General features: G+C 46.7%; 1 protein-coding gene and 1 long non-coding RNA gene across 21 annotated transcripts in view; one reads left to right on the plus strand and one right to left on the minus strand.

Moving 5' to 3' along the window:
• Positions 1-13,368, minus strand: part of PXK (PX domain containing serine/threonine kinase like) — a 109,106-nt gene that overhangs the window by 39,388 nt on the left and 56,350 nt on the right. For 9 of the 20 annotated variants that reach the window (XR_010412377.1, XR_010412376.1, XM_045862056.3 and 6 more), the window contains 4 exons: positions 9,293-9,370; positions 8,458-8,544; positions 7,751-7,820; positions 5,050-5,112 (listed from right to left, as the gene is read on the minus strand). Coding sequence is in view for 16 of the 20 variants with exons in the window: in XM_045862056.3 (XP_045718012.1) it covers positions 5,050-5,112; positions 7,751-7,820; positions 8,458-8,544; positions 9,293-9,370 (298 nt within the window). In the remaining 4 variants the exon portion in view is untranslated. Of the gene's footprint in view, positions 1-878; positions 2,728-5,049; positions 5,113-7,750; positions 7,821-8,457; positions 8,545-9,292; positions 9,371-13,368 lie in introns of those variants that run through there. The other 11 variants (XR_010412380.1, XM_045862057.3, XM_045862062.3 and 8 more) reach the window with 4 other exon arrangements.
• On the plus strand, positions 8,497-13,209 carry LOC135364753 (uncharacterized). The gene is made up of 3 exons (XR_010412419.1): positions 8,497-8,572; positions 8,884-9,000; positions 12,875-13,209. It is a non-coding gene; the product is annotated as an uncharacterized LOC135364753 (long non-coding RNA).

The following is a 13,368-nucleotide window of genomic DNA, read 5'->3' on the forward strand; positions in this document are numbered from 1 at the left end:
GGGCTGACCACTCACAAGGGGCAGATCTGGAAGGATGCTGAGGACACTGCCCTGAGCCACCTCCCACACCAGCCTTACCCCCTTGGGCTTGGATGTGGGGAAGGAGGGCTGAAAGAGGGCAGGAGAGCAGAGCCAAAATACTCTTCAGAGAAGCACTGAAGGCAGACCTGTTTGTCCCAAAGATGGCAACTGGTTTGTGTGTGTGTAGGTTTCAAGAAAAAGAGGCAATTCTTATGGCCAGAGACACGGATTTTGAGCCAAGAATGGGTTTCAGACTTTCACCCGGCCAGACACATTCTGGAAACTCCCAACATTCTAAATAAATCTCTCTCTTTTTTGTGCCTTATTTATTCTTAACCATCCTTCCTATTATTCAAGCTTTCGGTCACTCTGTGCCCATAAGGCTGTTTTCCCTCCTCCATCTCTCTAGATCTGAAACGTTCCTCTCTCTCCACTCATCCTTACACACTGAGTTTTCTTATAACTTTTTTTTTTTTTAGATTTTATTTATTCATTTGAGACACAGAGATAGAGAGAGAGAGCATGAGCAGGGGGAGAGGCAGAGGGAGAGGGAGAAGCAGGATCCCTGCTGAGAGCCAGGAGCCCGATGCGGGACTCGATCCCAGGACCCCGGGATCATGACCTGAGCCAAAGGCAGATGCTCAACCATCTGAGCCACCCAGGTGCCCCTACACACTTGAGTTTTCTATAAATTGCCAGCTCGCTCTCTCCAAAATGACTGCTTTAAATTATAAGCTGCGAGCCAAAGGGCTAGAATTCTCTTGCAGGGCATTCATAGCTTATACTTAATAGCACGTTACTGCTTATAAAGCTTTGTGATGACCTAATAAAGACCAGAAATTCTTTTAGAAGACAGCTTCAAAGGATGGAAATTACTTGTCCAAGGTCTTAGCTGCAAAGTGGCAGGGCTAGGACCCACGCCCAGGGTGTTCCAACTCTACTTTCAGGGTTCTTTTCAGGCCACTGACCAATACTTAACAGCACACACCCTGCAGTGTACCCAAGAGAACGGGCACTCGATCAAAACCGGCGGGGTAAATGGGCAAGGTCAGAACCAAGTTCGGATCCTGGCTCTAGCGTCCCCCACTTGTGTGACCTTGGTCAAAGTCCTTTAACCGTTTCTTTGCCTTTAAAATGGAGCTTTAGTAGAAACTACTCTCATTGAATAGGAAGGAATTCGTGAGGATTAAATCAAATAACGCCTATAAATCAAATAGAACAGTGCCTCGCACAAAGTAAGTGCCTAAAATATGTTATCTAATTATTAAGAACAATAATAATTTAGGGTCTCCTCTTACTTAGCTTTCCCAAAACACTCTTTTGCAAACCTGTTTTAAAAAGAAACCACACACAGGCGCCTGGGTGGCTCAGTCGTTAAGCATCTGCCTTCGGCTCAGGTCATGATCCCGGGGTCCTGGGATCGAGCCCCGCATCGGGCTCCCTGCTTCATGGGAAGCCTGCTTCTCCCTCTCTCCCTGCTTGTGTTCCCTCTCTCGCTGTCTTTCTCTCTGTGTCAAATAAATAAATAAAATCTTTAAAAAAAAAAAGAAACCACACACACACAATAATTGCAAGACAACAGGCCTGTCTGCTCTGAAAGAGAGAGTGGAAGGGCGTACTTGTGGGACCTTCTAAACCACTCAGTTCTAGGAATACAAATGTAAACATGAGCTAGTGATATTTACCATGAAATAAGTCAGGATAAATAATTTTAAAGCTCTTGAAAGAGTGACCTTCCAGAAGTAGGAAGCATAACCTTTAACAGAAAAGAAAGGAATGTTCTCACTGAAAATAGAAGGATTGCAGCAAAAGTTTTAGAGAATCCCACCCCTCCCAAAGGAATCACCAGCGGACTTAGGGAAATGATATTTCCCCCAACTATCTGGTAAGGACTTCAAGAAGAGGTGCCATGGCACGAGGTGCAGTAAGAAATGGGAGAGACCCCAGCCCTCACCCAATTGCTGGAAAGAGCTCCTGAGAGTGAGACCCCTTCCCTTAGAAACATCTGTTACTTCTCCCATACTGAGAGTCACGGAGCCTAAGACCACTGTCAGCTATCACGAATGTGGTTAAAGCTGATGCTTTCAGGAAGGAAGACAATGCGGTCCAACTGAACTTGCCTAAGTTGATCTGTTGCTGAGCAAACAGGGTCCCCAGTGGATTTACAGTATGCTTGATTAGAAGAGACTGTGAGATGGTCTCCCCTTGATTCTGACCTTTTTGCCTTTGACAGAGGAGGTAGCCAATCCCCGGACACGTCAACTGACTCATCCAAGGTCTCCCAGTAAGGAACAGTGTAGCAAGGGCTTACTGTACGCCAGGTGCTGTTCTAACCCCATACACATGGAATGTGCTGGATCCTCTAATAACGCCCGTAGGCAGGCACTGTTATCATCCTCACTGACAAAGGGGAAACCGGAAGCAACAGGGAGGCCAATAGCCTTGTCCAAGGTCCCAGAACTAGCAAGTGTTCGTCCTCGAGTTTAGGTTCCCCGGCCCAAGGTGTAGTTCCCAAGAGCTCCCAGATTGAGTTGTGTTTGAGATGCTACCTTGAGCAGGAATTGTTTTTTGAATCCTAGTCCTTAAAAGTGAAGACTTTTCCTTCCTTTCTTGAGAAAACTGCTTTCATCATGAAGCTGTAAGACACTATTCTTGACTTGATTCCCAGATAAGCACACCTCTTTTTTTTTTAATTATAAACTTGGCCTAGAAATAAAGACATAAATTGGAGTAAATGTGATTCCAGCAACAAGATGGGCAGCGTGCAGTGAAGCAGCGAGAAAGATGAGCCCATTGAGAAGCCTGGCCTCCTGTCCTGGAAGGAGGGACCAGTCTAAGCAGGGGCCGACCAGCCAGAAGATGCCACCCCTAGGCTGGGAGTCTGCTCTCACCCAGCAGAGGCCTTGAAGGCATAGCAAGCCCAAGCAAACCTGCAACAAGGATTTACCGAGCAGCAACCACGGCCACAGTAGCATGAAGCTGCTACCTCTTTGTGGCTCCCTCATGCCTTGCACAGAACCGAAGCTGGGGGACTAGTTTTTCAGGTGGAGATTCTCTACTGAAAGAGGGGAAATAGTGGGAGGAAAAAAAAAATTACCACGGTTGGACCCCAAGGAAAGCATTTGCTTAATTATATCTACCATTTTGGAGCTCTTGAGAGGCACTGGCAATGTGACTCCACACGAGCTAGGGCCCTGTCTGTCTGTTCATCCCCGTAGTCCAGGACCAACCACAGTGCCCAGCACATTACAGGCTCTCACTAAACGCATCCTGAATAACCGAATGACCGTTTAGGGCCCGAAATGCTGGGTCGACAGGCAAATGCTAGATATCATTTTTAAGAGATGCATTACAGTAAGTGCCCAGCAGAGGTCAGAGTAGAGTCTTCAGGGCTGAGACACCACTTTCATCAACAAATAGAGGAGATAAAGGAAAGGCGCTAATATTTGCTGCCAGGCTTTGTGCTTGGGGCTTCACATATGTTTTCCCTCTCAACTCCCTTTCAGAATAGGTACAATCAAATTCACAGTAACACCCCCTTCCGCTCCCACCCACCTCAACGTTTTTCCAACGTTGCCTCTAATTAACAAAATATTCCCCTTTTTCTTCTCTCATTCTAAAAATTTTCTCATCTCATGCAAACCTGCTATAGTAGAGATAGCTCCCATTCAAAACACAGGTAAATCACGAAAAAATCCAAATAGATTGAGAGAATTCCCCAAGGCATTTAAAAATGAGAACTGGCAGTTAACTTCCCAGGACCACATCTAACGCACACAGTAGGTGCTCTGTATGACTAAAGACACACCTCGTGTATTAAAGAAGGGTTTATGGATTCTCACTATTCATTCTCTCAATTTCCTTCAAATGTCTAAGTGGTGTGAAATTAATATCCTTTCTTCCAGAAAATGGCTGAAACATGATCTGGGCAGTGGAGTTCCAGAAATTTCTGACCAGCCTATAAACAAGTCACCCCTGCACAAGAGAGAGAAGACTATATTCTCTCTTGAACAATATTTGAGGGCTTTCTTGTAAAAGCTGCTCACAAAGTCAGGCAGGGAAAAGAATATCATTCCCATGAACCAGGTACTTTGTTTCTCAAAACGGGTCCTGGCCCAGAACACTCGGCAGCACGCCATCAGTAAGAGGAGACACCACCAGCCAGGAGTAAGCTGTGCAAACTATTCCCTTTACACTTGCTTGTCATTTTGTCAGGAAGGTCAGTTAGAAGATTTGAGAGCAGGTGGGTGAGGTTCTTGGTAGCTCCTGGGTGCTGCCTTAAGCCTTGACGAATATGGAATTGTCAACTCATAAGTCAACCCCAGGCAATGACCCTCCCTTCAGATAGCTGCAGCAACTCTTCCAAGCACAGCTGACAAGCTCTGAATGGCAGAACCAGCCCCTCTGACGTCTAGAACATCTGGGTCCCTTAAGAAGTGAAAAGAAATACTGGTCCCCCAATGTGATTTTATGAGGCTTGCAAAATGGTCAGAAAAGAGAGAACTAGTTCAAAAAGGACAGAGGGAACGAACATGATGAGGCCATCCCACAGAATTAGAGGTTATTCTTATAAATATTCCCCAAGATCAATTCCTTCTACATTTTTTCAAACAAAACTCATAGTGAGTAATGTGATATAACTCGCGAAGGCCAAACGAAGGCTAGCCACAGAGAACTCTTCTGACGGGTGCAGGCGCCACAGAGCAGAAGAGAGCGCGGGCCGCTCACGGGAAATCAGAAGCTCGGTGGTCCCAGCGCTCTCACACGGGTGCTGCTCGCTGACCCAGCAGACACTGTGCCTGGGCTCCCCGAGGAGAGAGCACTGGCAGGACAAGGCGCCCAAGCAGCAGAGCAACTGTCTTGTTCAGCTCAGCAGGTACCGAGGCAGGATCTGATCTGAGGAGCCCTGCGTGAGGCTTTTCAGCAAGAGAGCAGGCCGGAGGTCGAGGGTGGCGCTGCCTCTGAGACCAACTATTGCTCCCCGTGAAGTCTGACTTGGGACGTCTAGAGCCTGCCTCCATGACTCACCTGCCATAGAGGGTGGGGTCGGTGACGACGGGGATGTGAGAGGTGAGCTGGCCCCAGATCCTGCTAAGAGAAAACATAGAGAAACCCTCCTGGGGACCAAAGACGCACATTTGGAATCTGGCCTGAGCGGGGGACCTGCCGTTGTCTGAGAATCTGCACTTGGCTGAGTGGGTGGGCCTTGTGGTAAAGGGTGGGGAGGGACAGAGAATGCAGAGCCTGGACCCAGTGACCACAGCCTTCCCCCAGAGTGCAGGGTACGCTTTGTCCCCAGGCCACTAAGGGCTCCGTGCCGCCTGCCGCTCCCCACCCCCTGCCTGGTTTGAAACCAACCCTGAGCTGTCAACGGCTTGTGCAGTCGGCTACGGTATCTCTTCCTGACCCAGCCTCTGTTCCTGCATAATGAATGACAAATGACAGTGGCCACAAGCAGTACAGGGGACAGAGAGGGACAGAGCTGTCCAGTGCAGGCCTCTCCAAAGGAAGCGAGAGTTCCCCACAACGTCCAACTAGCAGTGCTCTCTGCAGAAGTTCCATTTTATCAGCAGCTACATTCAATTAGACAGGGTCAGCCTGTTCGGTTTGTGGCTCTCCCAGGCCTCTTAGAAGAAATCCAGTAAGTACTTTTATTTCCATTAAAACAACGTGCATATTCCCATAGTCTCAAGTTCTCAGCATCTCCCCTTTGCTCAGGAGTTCCCAGAGAACATCCTCCTGGCCTGACATGAAGGTGGCCCAATGAGCAGACAGAGGTTCCTACATAAGCCCTTCTGTGGCAACAGGAAGCCCCCTCCCTGCCACAGAGGTCCTATGGAGGAGGTGACGGAAGCTCCAGGGAGAGCCACAATCATGCCCCTGAGAAGCCTCCGACCATCACCTCACCTACCACCCGCAGGATAGCTTGGGCATGGCATGGACACTGGGCGTGAGGAGAAACGTCCCAATGAAACCACATCTCCCTCAAATGGAGGAGCTTTTCACTATTCGCAACATTCTCTCACCTCCTATAAAATAGGAGAGGCGTTTTACTGAAAAAGGAGGTAAAACCCAATGCATCCTGTCTTCCCAGTGCTTCGCAGTGCTAACGTAGGTTTTTAAAGGGGAGAAGATTACACTTGTGATTCCAGTGGGGTCTGGAGATGTTCTGTCCATTTCCCCCAATGGCTACGTGGCTTTCCTGAACTTCTTGAGGGCGTAGTGGGGTGTCTTGGGAGTCCGTGGAGTCTCATCTGGCTGCTTGGGGCCCAGAGCCTTGCAAGCAGGCAGGGCCTCGGGAGGGTGGAGAACACTGAGCCAGGCTTTCTCTGCTTTATAGAGAATTAGCCGCTGGACAGAGTACCTGTCAGACATGCTGGCTGGAGACATGAGTCTCAGCCTAACGATGACGATGACTGGCCCAGGTCCATTGCATCAACCATGGAGAAGAGAGACCTCCAACTCGAATCACCCGCTGGCCACAGCAGCCTCTGTCCCTGAGGAGCCGGCCTGGGCCCTCATTGGGGCCTCCAGGGCCTGGGGCCTCCCCGCCTCTCTTCCCTCTGTGGCTGAAGTCTGCAGGCAGCGGTGTCAGCACACTCCCCCCTCTTCCTGGAGTCCACGACCTTCCTCCACAGCCCCTCTTCCGCCTTCCAGCCCCACCCGCCCTGCCTGCGATCTCTGGCTGCGGCTGGTCCAGGCCGCACGTCCTGTGAGCCCTGGCAGGCATCTCCTCACTGACTGCACAGAGAAGACCTGAGAAGGCACGAGGTGTGAACACCCTCCGGGTCCTCCCTTCCTTCCACTTTTAAGTGCCTCTGCCTCTTCACCCAGCTCTCCTGGCTTCTAGCTCCAGGAAGAGATGGATGGGCTTCCTCCACGGTCACTCTCTCTTGTACATCTTCAGCTTCTCCCTCTCTGCTCAGCCCTTCTCCTGCCTGAAAGTACACGCAGCTATCCCTCAACCTAACAAAACCTCCCCTTTCCTTGGCCCTCCGGGCTAAGTCGAAGCTGCCCGCGGTCGGATGAAGCTGCCCCTTCTCTATGTGGAACTCTACCTCACAGATTCATAAGGTGGAAGAAAAAAAAAAAGATTCATAAGGTGTATAAGGTGGAAGAACTGGAAGTCCCCAGAGGATCATTCAATCTGGCCCTGATTTCTAAAGATGGAGATATTAAGGTCCAAAGCCAGCAGGGCCAGGCAAGGGGCAACCAGGAGTGACAGCGAGGACTGCCAACTCAGGATGGTGCTCTGTGCCACCCCAGCCCTCCTGGAATGATGCTCTCCGCCTCCCCCCCCTCCCCCGCCGCTGACACACCGTTGAGTGCTTTCCTTAACCCACGTATGAGGGCACTTCCTCCCGCCACATGGGGACTGGAATAGAGGGCAGGATTCAGGGTGGTTTCTGTTTGAATAGGTTTTACTAGCTAACAGGAGGCCTCGTGTTGTAAGTTGGGTTGGTTTTTCATCCATGCCTAATGCTCATCTTTGGCTGACCAAGTCCCACAATCAGTGCAGAGGCTGAGTCACCCCATAACCTCTGAGGATTCTTCTAGCACTTGAGTCCTGTGAGCCCGTGAATGTTGTCACAATTCTTTACTAGGGGCAGGGTTCTTTTGTTCCCTACACTGCTCAGTCTCAGTCTCTGGCCACCAGAAGCCAAAAACTCTTGACTCCTAGTCCTGACCTTTGGGCCCGGAGGCCCCACTACAATCTATAACCAGTTACCTGAATTATTGGAGTTGCTGTATTTTGCTGAATGCTCTTCATTATTTTCAACAGCAGATCGTTTTGACTTCTTTAAAAATAAAAGAGAGATGGGGAATAGCAAAGAATAAACACACTGACGCTGAGAGTTAGAATACAAGTATTTTCCAGGCACACAGTTAAACTAGCTACATACAAGGTCATATTTGGCCTCATAACTTAATACAGTTAAGAAGCCACAAGCCACAACCAGAAAGGGGAATAAAACTAAGAATGCTGAGTTTACTGTCTCAGGCCAGTCATTCTCGCCAATTACATTGGCCTGTAATCATCCCAGCAAGCCAGGAAACTACATGGTCCATTTCTCTGCTGATATTATGTGACTTTTTTAAAAGCTGCAAAACAGTCATCTGGAAATAGTTTTAGCTTTCAAGGAGATATAGCACAAAATCTTGTCATTAACTAAATGTGCACTATTAACCTACAACTTTCTTCACATGTAGTCAAGAATTCACAGAGAGAGGGCGCCTGGGTGACTCAGTTGTTAAGTGTCTGCCTTCAGCTCAGGTCATGATCTCAGGGTCCTGGGATGGAGCCTGGCGTCTGGCTCCCCGCTCAGTGGGGAGCCTGCTTCTTCCTCTCCCCCTACCCATGCTTTCTCTCTCTCTCTCTCATAAATAAATAAAATCTTAAAAAAAAAAAAAAAAAAGAATTCACAGGAGGCTTACCTTTCGAGCTAAAATCTTTCTCTTTTTCCTTTCTTCTTCAGATCCATGGTGAGACTGAGCTCTTGTCAGTCTTCGATGCTGGTGAATCTTTGAGAGACCACAATTTACCACAAATGTAAGTGTATCCTGTTAATGAAAATCTCTAACATGTTTTGCCAAATCAAATTATTCTGGATGAAAATTCTGTCCTTGCTCAGCCTGTCTGCCTCCAAGCTTGGGTCTGGATGTCTGGGAGAAGAGTCTGCCAGAAGATGAAGACCTTTCTCATTTCCCCCTGTTCCTTCCTGCCCTTCTCTCTTCTGTGGAAGACAAGTGTGGCTCCCAGCACCTTCAGAGCAAGGACCACATGTGCCCGCCACCACTACCCCACCTGCCCCAATCATAAAGGAAGACCACGCGTTATGGATGTGCTTGTTTCCCCCACAGGCTGAGCACCTTGAGGGCAGGACTGTGAAGTAACAGGCTATTTCACAATACTGAGCATGGAGGCCGGTTCAGAGCAAGGATGCAAGAAATGTTTATGGAACGAACAACCAGCCAAAAGTAAGTCACTGTGAATACCACGGCAAAGGATGCGAAAGCTAAAAGATCAAAAGGCAATAAGGAGGGGGCGCCTGGGTGGCTCAGATGGTTAAGCGTCTGCCTTTGGCTTAGGTCATGATCCCAGGGTCCTGGGATTGAGCCCCGCCTTGGGCTCCCTACTTGGCGGGGAGCCTGCTTCTCCCTCTCCCTCTCCCTCTACTGTTCCCCCTGCTTGTGCTCTCTCCCTCTGTCAAATAAATAAATAAAATCTTAAAAAAAAAAAAAAGGCAATAAGGAGCTACTAGCAATTTACCTGTTTCTGTTCTTCAATTAGTCTTTTTTCTATACATTCTTTGGCAATTCTCAATGCCTCTTTTAACTTTGTGGGGATCTGAAAGAAGAGAACGTACATGACCCATGGAGTAAAATGGCCAGAGATTCTCTTAAGTCCTGGTTTTAATAAAGGAGCGGTTGGTTATCATGAAGGAGGGAATCTGCAATAGAATCAGTTACAAGATATCCACTCAATTGACTACTATCCATCCCCAACATGCTCACCTCATTACCATTTTTTAGTAATGAATACATAAAACACATAAATAAACATGGTATGTTTCATGTAATTCAAGTAATACTGAAGGGGCCCCAAAATGCCAAAACAATCTTGAAAAAGAAGATCAAAATTGGAAGCATCACACTTCTTGATTTCAAAATATATTACAAAACTACAGTAATCAAAATAATGTTATATTGGCATACAGACAGACACACAGAACAACAGGATAGAATAGAGAGCCTAGAAATAAACCCTCATGCATATGGTGAAGTGATATTTGAATAGGGTGCCAAAAAGTATATATATAGTAGAGAAAGGACAGTGTCTTCAATAAATGGTGCTGGGAAAATTGAGTATCTCTACATGTGAAAAAATGAAGCTGGACCTTCACCTTATACTATATGCAAAAATTAACTCAAAATTGGACTGAAGACCCAAAACTAGAAAACTCCTAGAACAAAACAAAAGCTTTAAGATATTGTATCTGACAATGATTTTGGATAAGACACCAAAAGCACAGGCCAGAAAAGCAAAAAGAGATGGAACTTTTTAGAAACTTCTGTGTATCAAAGGAAACAATCAAGAGAGTAAAAAGGAACCTATGGAATGGGAGAAAATAATTGGAAATCATATATTTAATAAGGGATTAATAGCCAAAATATATAAAGAACTCTCATAACCCCACAAAAGAAAAATAAGTAACCTGATGGAAAAACGGATGTGTCACAAAAAATAGATTATACCAGAATAAAGCTGGAAAAAAAAAAAAAAAGATCAGAAAATCTAAGGGGAAAAAAAAAAAGGGCAAAGGACCTGAAGAGACATTTCTCCAAAGATTTACAAATGGGCAACAAGTGTATGAAAAGATTAATCAACATCTCTCATCATTAGAGGAATGTAAATCACAACCATGCTGAGATAGCACCTCACACCCACTAGGATGGTCACTACTGAAAAAGCAGAAAATAACAAGTGTTGGCGAAGATGTGGAGAAACTGGAGCCCTCGTGCACTGACGGTGGGAACGAGAAATGGTGCAGCTGTGGTGGAAGACAGCACGGAGTTCCTCAAAAGGCTAAAAACAGAAATACCACACGACCCAGCTATGCCACTTCTGGGTACGCACCCGGAAGAATTGAAAGCAGGGTCCTGAAGAGATATGTGCACACACTGCAGCATTATTCACAATAGCCAAGAGGCGAAAACAGCTCAAATGTCCATCCACAGAGGAAAGGATAAACAAAATGTGGTATATGCATACAGTAGAATAGTATTCAGCCTTCAAAAAAAAAAAGAAATCCTGGGGCGCCTGGGTGGCTCAGTCGTTAGGCATCTGCCTTCAGCTCGGGTCATGATCCCAGGGTCCTGGGATCGAGTCCTGCATCGGGCTCCTTGCTCGGTGGGGAACCTGCTTCTCCCTCTCTCTCTGCTCCTCTCCCCTCACTCGTGCTCTCTCTCTTTCTCAAATAAATAAATAAAATCTTAGGAAAAAAAAAAGGAAATCCTGTCACATGCTGTAACACCAATAAACACAGAAGACACTACGCTAAGTGAAATAAGCCAGTCACGAAAGAACAAATACTGTATGTTCCCGTTTGTATGAGATATCTGAACTAGTCAAAGTCATGGAAGCAGAAAGTAGAACTGTATTTGCCAAGGGCTGGGGATGGGTTAACGGGGAGTTGTTTGATGGGTCTCTAGTTTCAGTTACCAAGATAAAAATGTTCTGGGGGGGGGGGCACCTGGGTGACTCAGTCGTTAAACGTCTGCCTTCGGCTCAGGCCATGGTCCCAGGGTCCTGGGATCGAGCCCCGCATTGGGCTCCCTGTTCCGCGGGAAGCCTGCTTCTCCCTCTCCCACTCCCCCTGCTTGTGTTCCCTCTCTCGCTATTTGTTTGTCAAATAAATAAATAAAATCTTATTATTATTTTTTTTAAGATTTTATTTATTTGACAGAGAGAGCACAAGCAGAGGGAGAGAGAGGGAGAAGCAGGCTCCCTGTTCAGCAAGGAGCCCGATGTGGGATTCAATCCCAAGACCCTGGGATCACGACCTGGGCTGAAGGCAGCCTCTCAACCGACTCAGCCACCCAGGCGTCCCATAAATAAATAAAATCTTAAAAAAAAAGTTCTAGGGATCTGTTACACAACAAATGTGAACACAGTTAACACTCCTGAAGTGTACACTTAAAAATGGTTAAGAGGATAATTTATGTTTTTTATCATAATTAAAATAAAAATATACTGGAACACACACACAAATTCAAATAACTGTAATATTTTATAACTTCAGAAAAATTTTCTCTGTGAAAAATTAAAACTTCCTGAATTTCACAAGCTTAAGCTTTTTCCTGCCAGAAGACAGTTTTTTTTGAGAGAGAGGGTGTGGCAGGGCAGGGGGTGGGGGAGGGGGGGTGAAGCAGAGGGAGAGAGAGAATCTTCAGCAGGCTCCAGCACAGAGCCCAACGGAAGGAGGGCTCAATCCCACAACCCTGAGATCATGACCTGAGCTACCAACTGAGCCTGCCGGAAGGTCTGGTACCTGGTATGCTGTGCCTGTCATTTCTTAATTTATTAGTTTCTCAAGCCACAAGGAGCTCAGGCCTGGGAAACAGATGCCTGGATCATGTTGAACTTTCTGTCTCTATTATTCTTTAAAAAATTTAAATTTAAAAACCTTTGAGTAGGTAATATGGTTCAAAATTCAAAGATATGAAAGGGTACAGACACAGTAAAAAGTCTGCCAACTAGTTCTCTTCCATGGAGGCAACCAATGTCACCAGTTTCTTATCTATCTCTCCAGAAAGAAAGTACATACACAAGAAATTAACCTTGGTTTTTAAAATCACGTTGTCATTGTTGCACAGACTCTCTGGTTCAGAGAAAGAACAAGGTCTAATAAGGACTTTCAGGGTTGGGGAGAGCATATTTATTTACAAGACTGAATATATTTACTGGGGACTTCCAATGAAGAAGAGATGGATTTAAATGTTTTTCTTTCCTACTTCAGATCCAAACAAGCTATTTTTGTCAGAACTCCTCTGACTGGGGCGCCTGGGTGGCTTAGTCGTTAAGCGTCTGCCTTCGGCTCAGATCATGATCTCAGGGTCCTGGGATCGAGCCCCGTCGGGCTCCCTGCTCAGCGGGAAGCCTGCTTCTCCCTCTCCCACTCCCCCTGCTTGTGTTCCCTCTCTCACTGTGTCTCTCTCTGTCAAATCAATAAATAAAATCTTAAAAAAAAAAAAAAAAGAACTCCTCTGACTGGCAAAACAGGACAGAGGAAAATGTCTTCCTCTCCTGTACAATCTTCTGACCCCACCTTGTTTTTGTTTTTCCTAAAAGGAATTTCATCATAATAGTATTACATGTTCCTTTGGAATATGGAGAGGAGGAAGAATCACCCTTCATTCTACTGCCCAGACCAAAACTAACTGCGAGCCCTGAGGAGAGCCACCCCTGCCCCCAGGTGCTCATGTGGACCATCTCAGTTGATCAAGGACAATAAACAGGCGTTACTCACCAATTGTACATACTGAGTAAACAGCAACTCAAAGATCAGACCCATAGATGAGTGGATCTCAGATAGCGGTGGTTTTGCCCCCTTCTCTCTCTAGGGGACATTTGGCAATTTGGGGAGACATTTTTTATCGTCACAATGTGTGGGGCAGAAGGGAAGCACTGCTCACATCTAGAGGGGACAGGCCAGGGATGTCGCTTAACCTCCGACAATGCACAGGACAGTCCCCACAACAAACAACCATCTGATCCAAAATGTCAACTGTCATGTCTGATGGGGCGCCTGGGTAGTTCAGTCAGTTAAGTGTCTGCCTTTGGCT

Source organism: Mirounga angustirostris, unplaced genomic scaffold (genome assembly GCF_029215605.1).
Source record: "Mirounga angustirostris isolate CCGP_5_RB_7025 unplaced genomic scaffold, mMirAng1.0.hap1 SCAF_1, whole genome shotgun sequence".
Classification (NCBI taxonomy): Eukaryota; Metazoa; Chordata; class Mammalia; order Carnivora; family Phocidae; genus Mirounga; species Mirounga angustirostris.